This window comes from Pteronotus mesoamericanus, unplaced genomic scaffold, assembly GCF_021234165.1.
Source record: "Pteronotus mesoamericanus isolate MK-2021 breed Mesoamerican mustached bat unplaced genomic scaffold, CSHL_Meso_final contig_24, whole genome shotgun sequence".
NCBI lineage: Eukaryota > Metazoa > Chordata > Mammalia > Chiroptera > Mormoopidae > Pteronotus > Pteronotus mesoamericanus.
The window spans coordinates 5,200,427-5,223,887 of record NW_026555100.1 but is presented as its reverse complement, the minus strand read 5'-3'; the positions used below and the strand labels follow the sequence as shown (position 1 = coordinate 5,223,887).

Here is a 23,461-nt window from a genome sequence, read left to right as displayed (position 1 = left end):
CTAGTTATGTAGCTGTATTAAAGAATGAGGAGGCTTTTTATGTATTTCTGTTAGAACATGTCTATTGCAGAGAGTATGTGTGGTACGATACTGTCTGTAGAAAAAAGGTGGAAGCCTATATTTTTGTCTTTGTATGTACAAAGTGTCTTGTTTTTGAAGAATACAGAGAAAATTGATAAAATTGGTTGTGGGTATTTAGGTGGAATTTGAATTTTAGGAGGTAATGGAAGGAATATTTTTTCACTGTATGCCCTTTTAATTGTATGTATATGTATATGTATATGTATATGTTTGTGTCATATATATGAACATTCATACTTTAAAATTACATAAAATTTTTAATTTAAAAATGAAAAAAAGAAAACAACCAGCCTTTTAATCTCTAAGAGTGATCAAAAACCACATCAATTCTCTGATCTTTATTATGTACAGCTTCATGGATCTAATGTTTGACTTAGTAAAGTATGCACCTTGAAAGTTAGAATAGTGTTTTTTGCGTCTTTAATAGGCATACCTAGAGTGTTCAATGCTTTTTACATAGTTGAAATTCATGTGTTGGCTTAATTTATTAATAGCACAGTACTGTTTTATACTTGTTGGAGTTTTACATTATTTCATTTGATCCTCAAAACAACCCTGTAGTTGGCTTTTATTTGCATGTCACATTTTCTGTGTTAAGTTATGAAGTGGTAACATAATGGGTTAATTGGATCTGAGATTACAGGAGATGATCTATCAGTTCCTTTCAATTCTAAATGAATGGATGAATGAATGAATTTTATTAGTACAAGAGAATCAAAGAGAATACTTGGTTAATGCATTTTGGGTTCCTCTTTTAAATAAACCCCTCTCCTCAAAAAGACCTCACTGTTGGCTGACCAGATCATCTGTGTTATTAAACTATATTAATTTTAAGCTATTAATAATTGTTTTGGTTATTAATGCCACTGACATTTTAATTAACAGCATAGTTTTCTAGAGATGTTTTCAAACAGCCCAATGGATTTGTCAAATCCATATAGCTAGATGAATGAGAAACTTATGCATTACCTCATAATTTTTCTTTGTGTTTCCTCGTATCCCTTTGCTTCATCTAATGTTAAAATTTTACTCAATGCAATGCTTTGGAATTTCTTTTTTTAGATGCTAAATCTGAAACTTGTCAAGGATTTCAGTTCTTTGTCTAGTGTCTTTTTTAAAAAAATTACTTGTTCATTTTCAGAGAGAGGGTAAGAGAGGGAGAAAGGGAGAGAAACATCAGTGTGTGGTTGCCTGTTGCATGCTTCCTACTGGGCGCCTGGCCTGCAACCCAGGCATATGCACTGACTGGGAATCGAACTGGCCACCCTTTGGTTTGCAGCCTGGCACTCAATCCACTGAGTCACCAACCAAGGTGATGTAGTGTCATTAAATGGCAGTGTGTATAGGGTGAGGAGTAAGGAAATAAAGGCGATACAGAGATGCACAACCTGAAATACAGTATTTTGCTGTGTATAACCCACACCCATGTTTTTGTGTACATTATACATGGGATTATTATACCCATTATTATACCCATGGTATGTAATCATTATACCCATATATAATGTACATCCTTATTTTTCCCTCAAATTTTGAGTGAGAAGTATGCATTACACATGGCAAAATACAGTAAAAGTTCCAAAACATTTTCTCATTTTTTTTTTTTTTTGCCAGGAAATATCAAAGAACAAGGGCTTACTTAGTGCAGTGAATGAGTGGATGATTGTGCTGCACTTAATGTAAATACAAGCTAAAAACTTCTATTACAAATTGGTCTCGGCTGTTTTCCATGTGAAGAGAAAAATGAATTTATATCCTAATACATTCTTTGTAATTGCATGTGATATTCTGCTTGGTTCTGCCAGTGAGTTAACTCCCTATTCCTCCTTACAGGGTTGAAAATGCTTGTACCAAACTTGTCCAGGCAGCCCAGATGCTTCAGTCAGACCCTTACTCAGTGCCTGCTCGAGATTATCTAATTGATGGGTCAAGAGGCATCCTCTCCGGCACATCAGACCTGCTCCTCACCTTTGATGAAGCTGAGGTAGGCAGTCTGAGGCCCCTGTGGGGCTCTTTCACACAGAAGCCTAGCCTCCAAGATGATAATGGAAGAATGATGATTGTTTACAATGAGAAAATGTGGAATAGCTGCACATCTGAATTACTGTTGTTTTCTATTTATTGTTCACCCAGTTGACTACTCTGAACTATATTTCCAGGTTCGTAAAATTATTAGAGTTTGCAAAGGAATTTTGGAATATCTTACAGTGGCCGAGGTGGTAGAAACTATGGAAGATTTGGTCACTTACACAAAGAACCTTGGACCAGGTTAGTCGTATCCAATTTTTACACTGAAATTTTTATGGATTGTTCATGTTTGATCAAGAGGAAACGGGCATTCCATCCTATTTTTTGCCAAAGATGGGTAATTATGCATTGGGCTTGTAGGTGCCTCTTCTCTGATGGTGGAACTAATAATTCTGTACCTCTGCTAAGGAGGTATCATTATCTATGAAAGCTGAATCTGCTTTTTACAAATCCTGTCCCTGTCTAATTAATTAAACTAGACATTGCCAATGTTGCTGGAGAATGGAGGAAATACTTTTCCATGACTGTAATACTTAAGGCCACCCTGAACCCTGACCTCTCCATTTCATATTATACAGCATTCCTTCACTGTCTGCCAGCTGGCCTGTAGCTCTTTATGACCTCTTAGCTGGCTAATTAGCCTGCCTACTATTATGGATTCATGCCCTAGCCCAAGGCTGCATAATATAATCAGACCTAGAAGGAGAGAAGAGCTACTGTGGCTAAATCTCATTTTGCAATGATGGTTTAGTCATCTGAGAATTGAATATTCAAAATACATGAACAGTTACCAGCTTTTGATGTTAGAGGCAGACAACATGAACTTCAAGTTTCTTAGCATATGAATGAGACCAATGACAAGACACATCAGGTGTTTAACTCCTGTATTACTCTCCTGTATTAAAGGTCACATGCTACCTTATAAAATTCTTTTGTCTTACGTAAAATGATTTTTAATTAACAGTATTTTTGTGAGGTCCTAGTGCAGTCATTCTATAAACTTATGGGAGTTAAAAATTTCTCTGAGCCCTCATTGAAGATCACTGGGAGATGGCTTTAGAGCAAGGACTAACTTTCTCATAGCACTAAAGGAAAATTTTATTTTTTTTATTCTTTAAAAAAGATTTTGTTTATTTATTTTTAGAGAGAGGGAAGGGAGGGAGAAAGAGAGGGAGAGAAACATCAATGAGTGTTTGCCTCTTGTGAATCCCCTACTAAGTATCTGGCCCGCAATCCAGGCATTTGCCCTGACTGGGAATCGAACCGGAAACCCCTTGGTTTGCAGGCCGGTGCTCAATCCACTGAGCTACACCAGCCAGGGCAAAAAAATTTATTTCTTCAAATGAGATCTTATGCATAATTCCAATATGTAAAAGACAAAAATGGAGCTACTCTGGATGAAGGAGGGGCTGGATACCCCATCTTTTCTACCTATCTTCCTTTGGTACCCCTTAATAAGCTGCGAAACTATTGGGTTGGCCAAAGTTCTTTTGTTTTTTTCCATAAGATGACTTCATTTGTAGCAATTTTGTTAAATTGTGATAGCTTTCATATCAGTGTGCAGTAAAAAAAAAAAAGAAAACTTATTAAAATTGGTGATTTTTGTGTAGTCATTTTAATTTTGAAGATGGAAGAAAATAAGTAACATTTTTGGCATAATATGCTTTATTATGTCAAGAAAGGTAAAAATGCAACAGAAACACAAAAAAAGATTTGTGCAGTGTATGGAGAAGGTGCTGTGATTGATAGAATGTGTCAAAAGTGGTTTGCAAAACTTCATGGTGGAGATTTCTCACTGGATGATGCTTCATGGTTGGGTAGATCAATTGAAGTTGATAGTGATCAAATTGAGACATTGAGAAAAATCAATGTTACACCGTGCAGGAGGTAGCTGACATACCCAAATATCCAAATTAATAAATTTATTGGTGAAAATGAAAAGTGTGTCTTTTATTTTGTGGAAAAAACTAAATGGACTTTTAGGCCAACCCTGAACTTAAGAAATCAAAGCTTAGGGAGTCACATAACCTTTGAATAATACCCAGAGTAAACAGAAAGTGCTTACAGACTGATTCTAAAACACCAGATGCTTTCAAACACTGTCATCACTATAATTATTTTTATAATATTTCTATTTGTTTCTAATTATAAAAGTAGTACATTCTTATTATGGACAAATTGGAAAGTACAGAAAAATAAAAAGATAAAAACAAAACACATTATTGTAATTCTTAACATTTTTTTCAGCCACTAGATTCTGAGTACCAGGCTCACATGAGATTCTTCCGCACCTAGGCACAGGGGCCAGGCACACGACATGAAACCTGTTCACATGGCATCCAGGCAAAATATTTTTATCCAACTTGTGAATTTATTTTTTATAAATATTTATTTATTCACTTGAATATCTTTTTATATTTTTGAATGTACTTATGTCAGCTGTGAAAATTATGTCACATTTGGGATTTATATTTAATAAATTACTTTTAATGAAAAGAATAGAGTTACATTAAGTTAGAACTGTCCCGAAAAATTTTCTACCATAAATGCTAGAATTAAGCGATTGTTTGTTTTTTAAATAAGTGGGCTTTCATAGTAATTCATAATAGTGTTAGGTTCAGAAAGACAAACTCTGGGTCATCTCACTGCTCACCCTGCACAATTTATTCATTATGCTGCAGGAATGACTAAGATGGCCAAGATGATTGACGAGAGGCAGCAGGAACTGACTCACCAGGAGCACCGAGTGATGTTAGTGAACTCAATGAACACTGTGAAAGAGTTGCTGCCAGTTCTTATTTCAGGTATTTTCTGCCTATGCTTGATCAAAGGGGTGGGGATGGGGGTGGAGGATAAAGGTAACGTGTTCTGAATTCTGATGTTCAGTTTCTTTTGCGGCTCAGTTGCGTGTCCTCCTGCCTGGGTAAGAATGAGGCCTGATGGATTAGGTGTTACCTGAGGTCTGCAGCTGATTGGCTAAGAACCAGTATTTATCTTCTCTAATGCCCTTATTCTCTTGCTCTTTGTTTGAAATTGCCCTATCTGTTGCCTATTTCTGGTCTCCTGAAGCTCTAATTAGCCCTTTTTCTGGGAGGTGGAATCTCCTGTAGAAATTCAAATGTTGCATATGTGGATTTTGATACCTTTATCTGAATTACAAAAAATCATTTAGGAGCTGGATTGGATATTATACTGGACTATATGAAAAAGAAGCGAACCCAGAACCCTTTTCAGTATTGTGTTAACACAGTTTTTTTTTTTAAAGACATTTAACTGTAGAGCTGGTGATCTTTGCCAACTGGGACCAATTTCGTGTTGGGTAGAGTCCAGAGATATACCATGGTGACTGTTCTCTAAACTAGCAAAAGGGAGCTGCACTTACTGAGTATCTAGTGTGTAGTAGACACATCATGGTTTTTGTAAGTTATCGCAGTCAAGTTGTGGTTTAGTTAGTGTAACTCTCAGAGGGCAACTTAATGTTAAAAATCTTATGAGGCATGTCACTGTGACCCCTAGCTACTGCCATCCTGTTTTGGCATATCAAGTAGTAGCTAAAAAGGAGATGTGAGTGTAAGAGTTCAGAAAGCCTTTACATGAACTAGAAAACAAAAATTGTAAATAGGTTTTTAAAAAAAATCCTCACCTGAGGATATGTTTATTGATTTTAGAGGAGGGGTGGGGAAGGGAAACATCAATAGGTTGCTTCCTATATGCACCCTGACCAGGATTGAACCCTCAGGCTAGGTATGTATCCTGACCAGGAATTGAACCTTCAACCTTTTGGTGTATAAGATGACGCTCCAACAAACTAAGCCACCTGGCCAGGGCTGTACATAGTCATGATCTCCATGGGAAATATGTTTTTGAGGTCAGCTGTTTGGTATGGCAGAAAAGTTCTTGGGAAGAAGATTTCATTCTAAGCTGGGTAACTCAACAAAGTATTGATTAGTCTTCATTTTTACAATTTTAATTATTTTATAGGAAGATAATCTCTCCAATGCTTCATATTATTATTGTTTTTCTCCTTCCTCTTCTCCTTCTCCCCCTCTTTCTCCTCCTCCTCCTCCTCCTCCTTCTCCTCTTTCTCCTTCTTCTCCTTCCCTCCCCCTTCCTCTCCTCCCCCTCCTTCCTCTTCCTTTTCTCTTCCTCCTCCTTCTTTCTTCTTCTTTCTGCTCCTTTTCCTTCTCCTTTTTCCCCCCTTTACTTTTAGGGGTTAGAAAGTCCCTGCTACATGGTGAGAGAAATCCTAGAAGATAAACTGAACACTTGGGAACCTTCCACTAGGATTGGGGTCAGCAGGATTCTCCAGTTACAGTTTTACTGACTGTTTTCATCTTGTCCCATTAGATTTGTGTTAGATGGGGACAGTGTTAGGGCTGGGATGCTAACTGATTTAGAAGGATATTGGGTATTTTGTGATCATAGGTCACCAGTATGTGCATGTTAAATCAGTTTCCTGATCATGTTGTAGTGATGCTTTATACCTTTAGTTTTCATTACAATGAAAGTTGCTGATATTGGAACTTTATTGGCAGACTTGGCAGTGTTTGATTTCATATATTTTTTAAGATCTTAGAAGCCCAAGATGTGCGTTTAAAGTGTAGAACATTTTGTATGAATATTGTTATACAGCAAAATCCAATTCCACGCTTAGTTCCTCATCTTTTGTTTACTTTTTCAGCTATGAAGATTTTTGTAACAACTAAAAACTCAAAAAGCCAAGGAATAGATGAAGCTTTGAAAAATCGCAATTTTACTGTGGAAAAGATGAGCGCTGAAATTAATGAGATCATCCGTGTGTTACAACTCACTTCTTGGGATGAAGATGCCTGGGCCAGCAAGGTAAGTTTTATTGGAAGAGGAATAAGCAAAATCCCAAATTCTCCACTCCTGGGAGTTTGATTATCTCACATTTTACTTTGTAACTATGTGTAGCATAAGACTACTCAGATATTATGAAAGTAATTTTGTATTCACTTTTGTTTCATGGGTTATTTGTTCCTTTTGCAAATTTCCTTCATTCCAAGGCAGAACAATAAATATGTATGTGGGGCCGTATGTTGGTTGAAGGCTGAAATATGTAGCTTTACCTTCAGGCTGAAGTCTCATTGATTGGGATGGTGGAGGGATTCTGGTGTGGTGTGTACTCCCCTGGGTGGGAGCCCTGCCTTTTATATGGGCAGTTGTTAGATGAGTAAGAAACTTAATATGCTGTGACTGGATTTTATGGAAAACTTTTCCTAAACCAACCTTTGACCCAGAGAAATCTACAGAGAAAACTCTTGGGTTTTTTTTTTTTTTTAAGATTTTATTTATTTATTTTTAGAGAGAGGGGAAGGGAGGGAGAAAAACATCAATGTGTGGTTGCCTCTTTTGTGCCCCCTACTGGGGATCTGGCCCACAACCCAGGCGTGTGCCCTGACTGGGAATTGAACCAGCAACCCTTTGGTTCGCAGGCTGGGGCTCAATCCACTGAGCCACACCAGCCAAGGAGAAAACTCTTGGCTTTTTTAGGTATGTGTCTTCATCATTCCATTTTCCCTAAGGAAAGCTGAATTAAAATATTAGTGTTCACATTTGTCAGTTAGTTGGAAGGGTCTCTTCACTCTTTAGAATTTAGTCTAGAATTTCTTCTTGGACTCCAAAATTTCTTCTAGAGTTCCTTCTAGAGCCCAGCAGCAGTGGTTTTGTGTTGCTGCTGCTTTGGTCTCCTTCTTCCTGTCCAGTGACTACTTTGAGGGAACAGGGACACTTGGGTTTACACTTTCCCTCTAGGAGCCCAAGATGCAGGCAGTTGGGGAATCCCACTGTCTCCAGCATCCAGATGCCTCACGTGTGAGCCAGATGTAGTCTCCAGGGCCACCTAGCAGGCTGGTAGCAGACAAAAGAGCGAATTTTGTAGCATGAATTCCATTTGGTGTCCGGTGGGGCTCTTTGTCCTCTGGGCCACCTGCAAGGTAAGGTCAAAGCTGGGGCCTCAAATCACCAGCCTCTTTTGTTGCCTAGAAAGTCAATCTAAATATGCAGAAGAAATTAGTCAGCTTATCTTAATTATAGATTTGTTTGTAGAGGCATGGAGTTCTTGAACAAGTTCTAAGACTGTATTTTAAATCTATATGGTAAAATCATTTTAAGCCTGATATGTTACTTAATTTTGCTTTGACATATTTGACAGCTTTCATTTCCCTGTTATGACTTCTTTATGCATCTTTTTTTGTTCTCCTGTTTGTTTTATTCTTTTTTCTCACGTTTAGAAGGTAAGCTTTCTCTTGCCCTCTAGTTTTTTTTGTTCTCACTCAAAAGAGAAAAAGCATGTCTGTGAGGTTTTTTTGTGCTGTGTGCCATGCCTTATTCTGTGTGCCGGTGTGTAACACTGTGCTCGAATATGCGTCAGATTGTGATTTAATATGGGACTCAAGGCTGTGCGGGCAGAATGTTTGACTCTAGCTCATCCTGAGCTATTTCTTTAGGGAAAGCAAAAGAAAAGGCATCTCTATGGGATATCAGGCTTTCTATACTTAGTGAGCACTTTCATCCCTTTGAGCAGGCTCCTGAGAACACTTCTGGCCTCGTCATTCCCACTGACTTCATTTGAGGGCAGGTTTGCCCAGGTATCTGGGTGACCCCTAAGTTACACATGTACCCTGCTCTTAGGAAACTTCTAGCTGGTGTCATCTCTGTATTTGCCTCTCCATCCAGGTTCCTTTGCAGCCTCTGGAATTTTGCTTTTGGAGATGTGTCATTGAAATTTTAAGCCATAATGAAAATGAGTAGGCAGAGAATTTAGATGGGACGTGTCCTTCACAATAACCCTAGTCTTCAAAAGCAAAAGGAAAAAAGTAAGGTGTATCTAAAGTTTTTCCTAACTTTTCAGTCCACGGCTCACTGCATGTTCTGCTGTTTAAGCTGTGAATCGGCCATAGTTCTCTATGACCTCATGCTCCCCTAACCCAATTTCTTTCCAAATTATTCTTTCTCCTCTGTTCCTAGCAGAAGAGAAACAGTAAAAAGGAGGAGTAGGCATTGCAGCCTCAATGTTTATCTGTTTTTGGAGGGGAAGAGTCATCCCTCGTTAGTAAATAAATGTTACTGAGCTTTATTTTGTGCAAGTATCATCGAGAGCTACTTCTTTTAGAAAAATGTGGTCAGTTCAGGTTTTCAGGATGAAGATCAGGCACGTGGGGGGATATATTATTGTACAAAGAAAATGGACCTAGTCCCCACTGTGTACAGTCTTGTGGTTGTCTCAGTTTTATGTTGGTCTGAAAGGAAACAGACTGTTAGGATGTCGCAAAACTATCAGAATGAAAGAAAGTGAATAAAACTAGCTTGGCCAAAAGAAGCTCAAGTACATAATGGCATCAAGTATGTAATGGCAAGAAATGTTTATGTTTAACTTCACTTTGCTTTTGTTATACATTTACCTGGTTCAAAAAAGTCAATGGCTTTAAAAAGATATACATAACAAATGTCACTCCTAATCCCATTCCCATCCACCTGACTTCCTCTTACCCCCTGAGAGTAATAATTTTTATTAGCTACAAGAGTATTTAGAAAAAAGAAATTTTACTTTGAAAATGGAAACTGGTAACTAGGATTTTGGATATTTTTCAGTTTTAGTAGCACTATGCATCTTGCATTGCTCAATTGTAAGCAGTGAATGAATCAGACCTTGTGTCTGCCTGTGACCCCTGGCTTCCAGAGCTGTTTAATATTGTACAGCTGGCATCTTTTACCTCCTCGCGTCCCTACTGAGAAAGAATTAACTTTGTCTTACCATACTTGTTTCATGCTTCCCTATTGGTGCAGTTTTCTCCTGGAAAGTGATGGTTCCTCTAGAAAAGTGGGGTATGAAAGTAAGTGGAAAAAATTCGTGGTAAAAGTGCATCTTGCTGAATAAGTTAAGATTTTAAAGAAGGCAATGCGATAACTGATCATTTTACCTCTATACCTATATTCAAATGGCAGATCTATAAACTTAAAAGTACCTTGACTTTAAATACTTCATTTTATTTTGAAAGTAAAATCCCCCCTTTTAAACCAATAGTCATCTTATAAGTGATCATTACAAATTAGTTTAGCATTTTTCTTGAGAATACATTATGAGACAAAAGAATTTGTGAATTAAACAATTCTAATTCAACCCCTTGTAATTTAGCTATATATATATATATATATATATATATATATTTTTTTGTATTTGTTACTTGTATCTTGATGCATGCTGAAAAATCAAGAGGAAGTGAGAAAAAATTTAAAAGCCTTTTATTGCTAATAGTTTTTGAGCCCATATAGGTGCTCCCGCACTGCATCTGGAGTCATTAGATGCTGTTATTCAGGATCAGTTCCTGCGGTGGGTCTCCTGCCACTGTAGGCCTAGGCAGCTGGTGGTGAAGCGTAGTGGCTCACTCAGATGTCTTACCCAGATTAGTGTGCTCTACCAAAGTAGGAAATATTAGTTAGAACATACATTCCTATAATACTTGCTCATACTGCAGACCATTGGGATTTTTATCTCATTTTTGAAAAAATAAGGTTGTACGTGAGTTTTTTATGAGGCTTCTAGTGTTTTATTGTAGCAGCTAATGCAATGGAAAATTTATCTCTTGGAGTTTGAGATAAACAGTTAATGCAGGTGTTTATGACATTTTATCTCTCTCTGTGAACAGGAGAAAAGCTCAAAATGTTAAAGGAATTGATGTTTCCTTCTGATCCAAGTGATATCTACTTGGTACATCTGATTGTGTGCTCATAGGTAGCAAAGAGTTTTAGGGCTGAGTATTCTTAGAAATGAGGAACCGAAACCCGGGAGGGTAACTTGCTTGAAGTCTCAGGGCTAGACAAGTTCTGTCATCGCCTAAATGTAGTTTGTAAGATTTTTTTCTATTGCCCAACCTCTTCTTTCCAGAAAAATCTTTGTTTAAAACGTGATTTGGGGGAGGAAATGTGGGCAGGGTAGAACAGAGTAGGAAGAGTAGGGAGAGGAGGTGTTCATGGAAAAATGGTGAATAGTCTGGGCAGTGAAAGAGAGGGGGTCCCAGTCCCATATTTACAGTTTTCAAGAGCCTGTGATTGCAGGACCTTACTTTTCCTACCACAGTTCCTCTTAATTGCCTATAAAAGGAACTCAGTGGTTCTCAGTATTATTTGTTGTTACTTAGGTCTAACTTTGTATTAAATTCCAGGACTGTTTCAGTTCCTGGGAATGCATATAAAACGGAGTTCTTTTAGGTTATTCTTCCACCTTTTGGTATGTGGGGGAGTGCCAAGGCACTGTGGTTTTCATTTAAAACATGAATTCATAAGAATTTTATAGTAAAAGGGACCTGAGGAGGAGGGGACCAGATCCCTGCCAGCTGTCCCCAAAACTACAGGACTAGATCAGGTCTTTTTTACACTCACTCTTAAAAAAAAAAAGGAACAAAAAAAAAACCTCAGAGAAGGGCCTGGTGGGGACTTTTCTCTTTCCTGTGTTTGAGATTTAACAGAGAAAGATACTCAAATGAAGTGCCGTTTTTGGGTTGTTTTTTTTTTTCTTCTATGTTAAGCCCAGATTGTATTCTGGGTACTTAGATTTACATGACAAGGTTTAACTAAAAGCTTTGTGGTACATAGTATGGTTGACCACAAGAGTTATTATTATTTTCATCCTTTAGAGCTGTATCTTATAGTGACTTACAGTCCTGGAGGCTCAGTGAATTTGTTTATGCCACATTCAGTGTTAATATACTTATGTCACTTATGACAGTGTTCTGTCAATCCCATAATAAATACTGTCCTTCAAAAGAAGTATATATGAGATTCTTAGGAGACCGGAGTAATTGTTCCCACAGACATTTTTGTTTTTAATAGATATGGCATTAAAATGTATTGTGTTTAAATGATTATTTACAACTTGCCCTATTCTAGAAAGAATTTAAGGTGGCCCTTTCACTGACCTTTTAAATCTCTAAAATTGTCTAAAATTTACACTACTGAAAACTTTGGTGACTAATTGAAACTCCTAGTTTAAAAATGCAGCTTTATTTTAATTAGTTATTGATTCTTTTCAGGGGAAAATGAACATCTCTTAATTTTAACTTCTTGATGTTCCATCTCCCACGCAGGACTAAATTACTCACTTCTTGAGAATTACATTCTTTACTTGAAGTGTGGTAGCCAATCACTATTAGCGAGAAAAAAAAAGCAGTGATTTTTGAGGATAATAAATAGAGCAAAGCCAGCTTTTCTGTTATGTTTGAAATCGTTTTTGGGCAATGGAGAATAAAAGCAGTCATTTAGGTTAGTGAGGGTTATTAATTTGATTCTGGAGCTTATTTTCTGGGCAGTGTTAACCAAAGCCCAAATCGACAAGGCAGAGATATGCTGTTACAGAAGTTTAGTAGATTCTTTGGAATTCTTTTTGGTAAAAGAAAAAGTCTTGAGTTTCATCTAATAGAAAATATGACGTTTGATGTCAACAAACCTGAGAGCAAATTGGATTTCTAGGTCAGGGCCCCTGTTTCTTAATTTGTAAAATTAAATTATATTTAAAAATGAAGTATTGAGGGGAAAAATGCCTCAAACAACCTAACATACTGGAAATGCTTAAAGTTAGTTTCCTAACTAGTAGCCTTTACTGCTAGGATAGATGCTAAAAAGTTTTTCTGGTCTTGGTTTCTCCTTGAATTTAGATTTTTGAAATGTAATAAATATTATTTTTCACTGAAAATATGTATGTTAGAGAATGGTTATTAATAGATTTTAAATTAAGTATTTTTACATGGATATAAATTTCTTCTTCAAAGGATGCACATACTTTCTAGCTAAGAGTTTGTGAACTTTTTAAAAAATCTGACTCTAGATAAAGTCCTATAACTTGTGTTAGATCCTAAAGGCTATCTAACTCTCTGAGGTTAGGAGTTGCCTGAAACACTCTGAAAAGATAATGATTTGGAATGCTTACTTGGAATTAAGCTAAAGTGACCTTAGTATTGCTTCTGAAGGCAAGGTTTGCTGTATAGGTGAATGTAGAACAAGATAGAGGAGGAGCAGATATCTAAACCATTTGAGAATCACATGCTGCTTGTCTACATGTACTAATCACAAATAGATTTTTGAAACAGATCCTCTTACCACTCTGCCTTTTACTAATAGATAGCTACCATAATTCTATATAATTTGATGATAAAAATATTTATTTTCATTTTTTTCAGTAATGTAGTTCATTGCTCTTTAGTTGTTGGGGCTGAGAATTTGTTCTTTAATGCCTTACATAGCCAGTGTTTTAACAGGAGAATTGCTTTAGGTGGAGAAGGGAGGACTCCAAAGCAGAGTCCTATGATTTGAATGTGTGCTTGGAAAAAGCTGAGATCAAGCTCCTGTCCTGAACTTTCAAGCCTATGAGTGCTCCCAGCCCTTATTTGTGCTAGTGCCTGGTGTTGTTGGAATTGGAAGGGGGGTCCTAGTGCCCCCGTGTGGAAAACTAGTGGTACAACACCTTTAAGAACCCAAGTTTTGCAGGACTGGAAATTGAAAAAAATTAGGGATTTAGGGTATTGCCTAGAATTTCAGAGGTTACCTCTGTGGTTTGGTGGATGGACTCTGTAAGAGTCAGTTTTCTAGAGCAAAAGGGAGATGGAGTGTCTTTTAAGGTGTTAAATAGAAATTTAGGGTGGCTAGTTTGTCTATTGTTAGGATGGGTACAGGGACATTGGTTACCCATGGGTACATTGTTCTTACCATTTTTATATATTTTAAAAACTTTATTAAAATATATGCATATTCTTATAGTGTCTAGTCTGTTGTTTCACATTCTCATGCTATATTGTGGGAGATTTTATACTAATTTTGTTAGTTATTATGAACTGTGATTGTAAACAGCACATTGAGGCCCACTTATTTTATCCTGCCTTCTTCCAAGTTAGGGACAGTAAGAGAACTAAGGATGAGGAGTGGTAGGGAAGGCCAGAAAAATACTTATTTCTTACATTACATTTACTGGTTTATTTGTGGAATTAAAACTAAATTGCTAAGTTAACATCTTTATTCTTTTTTCCAACCAGTATTCCTATTTTTTACATTAATTTAATATGGTGAACCATTACCCAGTGTGTGTGTATTTCAAGACAAGATGTAAAAGGACTATGATTTGTGGCACCATGTGCTAATGAAGCTTCCTGGAAGCCTGGCAGGCTTTGGCAGGACTGCAGTTGTTGAATGTGGACTCATGAAGGCTGATAATAAGGCATGTGACAACAGGGCTTTTTCCTGCTGAAGATATTAAACATCTTTTGGCTTGAGCAGCTTCACCAGTTTTCACAGTTTAGCAACAAGGAAATCAGGAAACAATAGAATTAACTGGAGATTTGCATGCGAGATGCTGAAATAAGCATTATGGTGTGATGAGACTATTTTTAAGGCTTTGTAGGACAACCTTAGCTCTACTGTATGTCAATGCTGTCACTTCTTCTCTGTCTTACTTTGTATCAGGGTATCTCAATTTTTGCAAAGAAAATAATTGTGATATTTCTTTTCAAAAGGACACCGAAGCCATGAAGAGAGCATTGGCCTCCATAGACTCCAAACTGAATCAGGCCAAGGGTTGGCTCCTTGATCCCAGTGCCTCCCCAGGTAACCCTCTGGTTCTCCTTTTTTGATAGAAAAAGCTAAGGATGAAGCAAACAGAAGAAAGACATCTTCCCAGAATCTTGTAATCCTGAGATAACTGTTACAGCATTTAGGGGCATACACCGTTCAATTAGTTTTGACTAATTGAAACATTACTGGGTTTTAAAAGGTTGGAGGACATAGACTAATCACTTCTTATCATGGAGGAATAAACCAAGCTGAACTGGGTTGATTCTTTGCAAAATTCTTGATTCACCTCTTCCCTGAATTAGAAAGGTAGTTATTTTGAACAAAAGCTCTTCTTGTTTTATTCCCTTTGGGCATATTTCCATTTGTGTTAACAAGCACTTAGTTAAGTAGATTAAATAATGATACCAATAGGAATTGTAAAACAAAGTTAGCTTATATAAAGATAAGATCCAAATAGTTTATTGAGCTAGGATTTTCTAATCTAATATTTATTCAATTTTAGATAAACATCTGAATGAATGTTAAAAGCCTAAGGGAGGTTGGAGGTGCTAAGTACTATTAAATAGGTAGAGCCTGTTTTCATCATCCATATTCTTACCAGGAGCTGCTTATTATCTCCGTACGGCTGTGGTTCTGGGTATCTTTTTTAGCAGTGTCTGGGGTTGGAACCTCACCCTAAGGTCGGAAGGGCACTGCTTGACTATGAGCTATCGGATGTATTGTCCTCTATTCACCTTGTCATTTGAAATCATCTGTTCATTCAGGAGTGAAATGACTTGTAAAGCATCCTTTCTAAATAATTAATGTGTTAACAATGTAGATATTGAATATCTCTTTATTTTAGGGGATGCTGGTGAGCAGGCCATCAGGCAGATCTTAGATGAAGCTGGAAAGGTTGGTGAGCTCTGTGCAGGCAAAGAACGCAGAGAGATCCTGGGAACCTGCAAAATGCTAGGGCAGATGACTGATCAAGTGGCTGACCTCCGAGCCAGGTAAAGTTCCTCTGCTCTTCCCGGAGCAGTGGTCGGTAATAGATAGGATTTCACTCCTGACAGAGAGCAAGTCTAGTATTTTTACTGTGTTGACTTTGGCTAATTGACAACATAGATATTATACTCTATTAATTCTTTGGAGGTTGAAGTGAACTTTTCCTTCTTTAACTTGGTCATTTCTAGGCTCTTTTAAGTTTCTGTTTCATAATTCATTTGGTTTCATAATACTTTTACCCGCTTCAAGTCTTGGCTTTTAGAACTTTTTCTCTTATAAATGAAATATTTAAGTTTGCTATAAAGAAAACTCAGTATAATACATAGTCTATTTTTTTGGGGGGGCTCATTCATAAAGTTAATGAAGTTCTAAAATATGCTAATTTTTATGGAATTTTATAGTATGAACATTGGGAAAAATTGAAGTAAGGTGAGGCACTTTTTGCTTTAAGAATGTCATGAAATATCTTGAGATAATGGCAATATGCAGGGTCTCCATACAGACAGGCCTCAGAAACACTCTTTGACATATGACATACTGTTTTACCCAGTCTCATATATTAACATAATAGACTTAAGAATATAGCTCATAAAGGAGAAGTTCTTAACCTTTTTTGATCAACATGATTTTTATAATCCAATGAAAGCCATTAATCTCTACCTAAAAAGATGCATATAAACAATATTCCATACCCTTTCCAGAGGTTCAATGATTCAGTGTAGCCCTGGAAGCTCCCTTGAAGGGGGGAAGGAACAGCATAAATAAGAGTTATTTCGTTGAACTCAGTGAGCCTTTTTCTCCTGCTGCGAAGCAGTCTCCCCTGTCATGAGTATGGCAGGAACTTCACAGAAAGGACAAAAAGAAGTTCTGTTCCCATTCGGAGAAATGCCAGTGCAGTTTGATGAGATTCTTGGCTCTGCTAATTTCTCACTGTTGGCTCTTTTGTCTGCAGCCTTTTCACAGTGTGGTAGAGACAGTTTTCACTTGGAATTCTCAAATACACAGTTGCATGTGTTTAGAGAAAGATGAATTTGAGCAAGAGAATGAGGTAGTTGCTCTATGGGATCAACTATTAATCTTTAAAGAGAAAAGGCTAGAACAGGGATGAGCAGCTGTGGGCCTAATTCACATTGGAGCCTGCAATATCCTTTCATAATAAAAGACTAGAGAGCTATCTCTCTGTTATTCTTTCTTAAATATGCCCAACTATTTAACATTTTAATGGCTGAAACTCAGTAACAGCTTCCTCATTGACATTCTCTGACTTGGTCACCTGTGGCTTCTAGGTGGCAAATATATGTTTTTTCCACATGGGACTCAATAAATTTTTAATTTTTAATGAGAAAAACTCATTTTACTCATGTAGCCCATAAATGTTTTTACTTTTTCAAAGTTGGACTCGTATACCAAAAAGATTCTTGATCATAAATTACTAGATTGGAAGGAGAAACGCAAATTAAATCATGAAAAGTATGTTTCCTAAAAGTCTTCCACTCCTCTGTCTCAAGTACAAGTAAAAGGTATAAATACCTTTAAAATACCTTGCAATAAATGTTGAGTTTATTACCTAAAGTATTGGTATAGGTGAAAAATAGAGATACATTTAAAAAGAGGATAGATAAATGAACAGCAGATCCACACTTTTATTAAGGGACACAAAGGTGTTTTGGAGTTTATCCTAAAATTGGAAACTCAGATTAGGATGATCAGCCATGCCATTCTATCAAATGACAAATTTGTGACCCCTGTCATTGAGTTTACCAGTCTGGGTAGATTACAAAATCAGAGCTGGTATAATGGTGGAAATTCTTACTTTGTTATGAGCTGGAAAGTGTCTACAAAGGGAACACAGGTTTCTACCAACTCATGTAATTTTTTTTTTTTAGTAAAGGCAGCATATCACTTCTTAGGAAAATAATGGAATTAGTTCTTTAGAAACTTGATGGGAAACAATGGTTTCTTGTTACCGCATACATAGGAGTGGAGGGTAGATATTTAAGATTATCATGAGGTTCATTATAATAATAATGAGAACTCAATAATATTAATAGTTACATATGTGTATTGCTTTATTATTAAAATGTTTTCGTGTGTGTGTGTGTGTGTGTGTGTGTGTGTGTGTGTGTGTTTGAGTTTGAAGCTCCTTTACTTGATAAGCAGGGCAAGTGTTATTACATACCCATCCTTCATTTTATAAGTTAAAAAAGTGAAGCCTTAGGAGGTTAAACATTACAAACAAGGTTGCACAGGTACCAGGAGTCAGGATTGGAACACAGATCTGTTGGGTCCCGGTATGGTGTGCTTTCCGTGATGCCCTGCATGCCGCCTGCTGAAACAGTTTTAAAGTATGCTTGCCCGTAAATAAGACAATCTAATGGGCTGTTTATTTCTAAAGCACACATTACTATGGTAACAAAACCATCCATAGCAATAAGATCACAAGCACAGTTTTCCCCTGAAGTTTAGATTTGATTATGTAATCCCCACCAAGAGGAGAATCATTATCAAAATCTGCAGGCCTGGTCTTTAAAATGGTTATGCAGCTCCACAAAGCTTTTGTGTTTTGTTTATCTCTGTATTTTCTTGTGCTGTCTCAGGCTTACTAGAGAAAAAAAAAAACCAAGTGTGTTAACAGAAATGACATATATTGTGTGTTTAGTAATATTTTTCCATTAATTATTTGAGAGAGTGCAATAACGGCATCTGCCTGTTTTGAGTAGAGGACAAGGGGCCTCACCCGTGGCCATGCAGAAAGCCCAGCAGGTGTCTCAGGGTCTGGATGTGCTCACAGCAAAAGTGGAGAATGCAGCCCGCAAACTGGAAGCCATGACAAACTCAAAGCAGAGCATTGCAAAGAAGATCGATGCTGCTCAGGTAGTAATGACGATTTTTAGAAGGGGTGGGAAATAGAAGAGAAAGGGAAATGTCCCATAAATATCCCTTATCTATCCCTTCCTCCTTCTTTCCTTCTCTGTCTTTCTCCCCTGCCTCCTGCCTCTCTCTACCTCCTCCTCCTCCTCATTTACTGTGGGTGGATAAAAGATGTTTCTGAGTGATGATTAATTTCCAGCAGTTACCAATGTTAACACTTCTCCTACTAACACAGGTTTAGACCAATGTTTACCTATATTTTGAAATAAACACCTTAATTTTGAATAATTTGATTAGTTAAAAGTAAGCACTCTGAATACCAAGAGAAACCTAGTTCCTGGTATAGATTACAGTATATTAAAACTGTTCATTTCAAAATTCACAACTGTATTTGGTCATAGGAATGTTAAAGGGTTAAAATTTTCTGATACTTCTGTACTGTAAAATGATTTTATCTCACAAAGAAACACATGTTAGAGAAATTGAAGAATTAATACGGTGTGACTAATTCAAAGATGAGATAAAGCTTGTGAGGGTATTTTATTCTAATGGGAAAGGAAAAGACTTTTTTAAAAGATGCGGGAGGGATTGATTTGATTTTACCTGAGCAAAGAATGTATGCAAAACAATAAGGATCAGCATTATAAAAACAATTACTGGTGTTCCTTATAATTACTTTTGAAATATTTCTGATTATATTAAGTGTAATATAATGTGGTTCATGAGTAGATCAGAGTGTGCTGCTTTTCCATTTCTGTGTGCACAGAATTGGCTTGCAGATCCAAATGGGGGACCAGAAGGAGAAGAGCAGATTCGAGGGGCTTTGGCTGAAGCTCGAAAAATAGCGGAATTATGTGACGATCCTAAAGAGAGAGATGACATTCTACGTTCTCTTGGAGAAATATCTGCTCTGACTTCTAAATTAGCAGACTTTCGAAGACAGTATGTATTTAATCACTTAAATTGTCCTTTAATTTCTCTCTTTTTTTCCCCTAAACATATACATAGTTAAATTCTATAGGTTAAACACACAAATGATGCTCTTCGCTGTATTCTCATTGATTCTGTGTTACATGGCTAAGTCAGATACTACTCTGTTTTATCATTGACACAATTGAAGTTTAAGGACTTATTGCTGATTGCATAGTTTTAAATTAATTTAGGATGGCAAGAGCTCCTCTTTTGAGATCCATATTCTTCATTTCTAAGTTAGGACTTTTTCTGCTATATTGTGTTTGTGACATATCTGTTTCCCAGGTATGTGAGGAAAATAATTTTTGGGTGTAGCTATGAAAAGCTTCCTGGGATGGAAGGAAAATGGAGGGATTCATATGAAGATACTTTCTTCCTTCCTGAGAAAAGTTATTTCTTAAGTAGCAATGATAAGAGATCCTTAAAATGCAGCCTCCTTACCACAGCTTCTCCTAAAGGCTTTTGTGGCACCTACTTTGATTATTTAAGAAAGAGGTGTTGCTTTTTTTTTCTTTTGAAAGATATTTTTCTCTCTTTGAAAAAAAACAAACCCACACCACATGCTAAAATAATAAGTTCAGCTTCAAAAGTAAAAATTGCTTTTTCCTACCTCAGTCCTCCAGCTACTTCTTCAGGGTTAACTATATAGTCAAGTATCCATATCTGTGAGCTTCTGCTTTTCACTTAACTTGTTTGTTTCATTTCCTGTGCTTCCATGGGAGAGTGCCTAACCTTTTTCCAATGAGAGGTACTTTGAGTTCTTTCAAGTCTTATGCTGACTAAGGATGCAGTGTTGGCTAAGAAAGCAAACTCTTGCCTCAGATCATGAAATAGGAAATGGGTGGGAGCAGGGTAGACACACTTTCGGCAGGAAGCTGTGGTGACAGAGATCAACTGAGGTAACAGCTGAAATTCAATTATATATCAAGCTCAGTCACTTGGGGATCTCTGCTTTAGGCTGAAATTTTGAAGTATTAGGGAAATGCATAATTTGACATTTGTACAATATAATATTTGTCTAGCTAGGTCTATGCTCATTAATATTAGCCCAGTATTAGAGTCTGTTTACGTTCATTAGATTTTAAAATACTCGAAGTTAGAGACTGTATTCTTAGCACCCTAACACAAGTCCGTATACTTACCTAGCAGGCATTCATTAGTATTTCTTAATGATAAGGAGAGAATTAATGGTAATGGTGATATAGCTGATCTATTACTGTGTCATACATATGTATATACATATACATATACATACACATGCACATATATAGTCATACCCTGCTTAAGAATGGGAATATGTTTTGAGAAATGCTTCATCAGTTTGGTATAGCCCATTGCTCCTAGGCTGCAAGCCTGTACAGCATGTTACTGTGCAAAACAACATGAGATTAAATTAAGCACGAGAGGAAATGATACAATCAAGAGATGCAGTGAACACAAGATGTATGAGGCTGCTGCCAGCGTAACAAGGCATAATGTTTTACAGCAAACTTTTTTTATAAGTTCTTTTAAAAAATTAACTACCACTCATTCCACTGTAACTACTACACAATAAATGTGGCTACTTGGGCCCACCTAGCCCCTCAGGGAACTACTGTTTTCAGAGATAGCAGGCTGATGAGATCGGCTAACTTAGTGACGATTGATTGAGCTCAGTTTACCAAATGGTTCTTGATTGAGCTAGATTGATCCAAACTTATATTTAATGTCTTGACTGGACAAAATTGTCTGAATTTAGATTATTAACTTATTTAAAGGCCAAATAGATAAACTACTCTTCTTTTACACCAAATTAATAATCATTAACACTTTGATGTCTTATTAGCATTTGTATCAGCAATTAAATCATCTCAGTGTAAATAGTATTTATGTGTGATGGAAAGGCCATGGTTTTTTTTTTTTCTCTGCAGGGGGAAAGGAGATTCCCCAGAGGCCCGGGCACTGGCCAAACAGGTGGCGACTGCCCTGCAGAACTTGCAGACCAAAACGAATAGGGCTGTGGCCAACAGCAGACCCGCCAAAGCAGCTGTCCACCTTGAGGGCAAGATTGAGCAAGCACAGAGGTGGATTGATAATCCCACAGTGGACGACCGGGGAGTCGGTAAGGCCGTCAGTGCACTTAACCGTCATAAAACTGGGCTTGGAGACGAGAAGCAAGTTAGCTGTGGATAGAGATCCTGTATCATTTGTAATTAAATGCAGAAGGGGTTCTTCAACCACTGATAAGTAAGTCATTCTATAGTGTGGCTCCATTTCCACATGTAGCTAAGGAGATTCTGTGATTTAATCAATAACTATTAGTGAATAATTTTGCTGTGGGCAAATTGAAAGGTCCTCAGGTTGGAACTGAAACTTTGAACTAGTTATTTTCAGTCTATATATACTTCCATTTTATTGTATTTATGTGTTTAGAGTTCTTAGAAAGTACCCAGTTAAATATATTTTTAAAAATATTTATTTTTTAATTTTTAGAGAGAGAGGAAGGGAGGGAAAAAGAGAGGGAGAGAAACATTGATGTAGAACAGAAACATCAGTTGGTTGCGTCTTGCATGCCTCCAACCCAGGGACCTGGACTGCAACTGAGGCATGTGCCCTGACTGGGAATCGAACTGGCTACCTTTCAGTTTGTGGGATGACACCCAACCCACTGAGCCACACCAGTTAGGGCTAAATGTCATTTTTGAAAATAGTAAACAACACTTAACTACCAAGGTTATTTTGACTTGAGGGCTCCTGCATCATGCAGTCGCTACTAGAGTTAATAAACTAGAATTTTCACTTTTGGGAGATTTGAGGACTGAATCTATAAGAATTTAGGTCATATTATGACAGCAAGCCTGCTGAAGCTAAAAGAGCCGTTTACTTCATTTGCTGTATTCATTGGATAAAAAGATAAATTTTTAATTGGTGATTCCCAGTGTTGGGAAATCAAGCAGACATATAATTTACTGGTAGAGGAATAAATTGGCAAAACCAAACTTTCTGAATGACAATTTTGTATTATGTGTCAAGAGTTTTAAAAAAGTTCATACTCCTTGACTCAGCAATCCGACTTCCAGGAATTTATTCTAATTAGAGATGTACATAAACAGAGTACATGTTAAATAATAAGTAAATAATTATGGTTAGTATTATAAAATATTATACAGATTTTAGGTCATGATTTTTTAAGAATATCTAATGATGTGGATAAATGCTCATGTTCAATAAGAAGAAACAAGGATTAAAAATATAGTATGACTCTAATTTTGTAAAGGAGAAATGAGTATGACATGTGTATGTGCATAGGAACATGCAATGCATTAAAAAAGACTAGAAGTACAAATATATCAATCTGTGAGTGATGGGATTATGGGTGGTTTATTATTTATACTTTTCTGTATCACCCCAATTTTTCTATTGTTAGGGAAAAACTCCCACTAAATATTAGTATTAAAAAAATAAAAACCACTTACAGATGGCACTGCAGTTGCCTTCTCCAGGTCTTAGTGAGTTTCAGTGTTTTCCTCCTGGTCCAGGTCAGGCTGCCATTCGAGGACTTGTGGCTGAAGGGCATCGTTTGGCTAATGTCATGATGGGACCTTATCGCCAAGATCTTCTTGCAAAGTGTGACAGAGTGGACCAGCTGACGGCCCAGTTGGCTGATCTGGCGGCCCGAGGGGAAGGGGAAAGTCCTCAGGCGAGAGCACTGGCATCTCAGCTCCAAGACTCCTTAAAGGTAGAACTCAGGAACGCATATCATTACATTTCTTGTGCTCATTTATTGAAAAACCTGGGATGGTTTTTTTAAATACATAATTTTTTAGTCTAGGAAAAGTGAAAAGAGTGTGGTTAAAGATATAAGGAAATTCAGAGCTTACTAGGAAAAGGATCATCAGTGTGTGACAGCAACTCAAGTTGTGTTTCCTGTTTTACTCATTTGAGAGCTATTTCGTGATACTTA

The 23,461-nt window shown here is 37.0% G+C and overlaps 1 protein-coding gene across 4 annotated transcripts in view; it reads left to right on the top strand.

Moving 5' to 3' along the window:
- Positions 1 to 23,461, top strand: part of VCL (vinculin) — a 95,796-nt gene that overhangs the window by 52,302 nt on the left and 20,033 nt on the right. For 2 of the 4 annotated variants that reach the window (XM_054572538.1, XM_054572540.1), the window contains exons 3-12: positions 1,915 to 2,065; positions 2,241 to 2,349; positions 4,791 to 4,913; positions 6,791 to 6,951; positions 14,631 to 14,721; positions 15,533 to 15,680; positions 18,396 to 18,549; positions 19,313 to 19,488; positions 21,429 to 21,619; positions 23,037 to 23,236. In XM_054572538.1, coding sequence (XP_054428513.1) covers positions 1,915 to 2,065; positions 2,241 to 2,349; positions 4,791 to 4,913; positions 6,791 to 6,951; positions 14,631 to 14,721; positions 15,533 to 15,680; positions 18,396 to 18,549; positions 19,313 to 19,488; positions 21,429 to 21,619; positions 23,037 to 23,236 — 1,504 coding nt within the window. Of the gene's footprint in view, positions 1 to 1,914; positions 2,066 to 2,240; positions 2,350 to 4,790; positions 4,914 to 6,790; positions 6,952 to 14,627; positions 14,722 to 15,532; positions 15,681 to 18,395; positions 18,550 to 19,312; positions 19,489 to 21,428; positions 21,620 to 23,036; positions 23,237 to 23,461 lie in introns of all 4 variants that reach the window. The other 2 variants (XM_054572537.1, XM_054572539.1) reach the window with 1 other exon arrangement.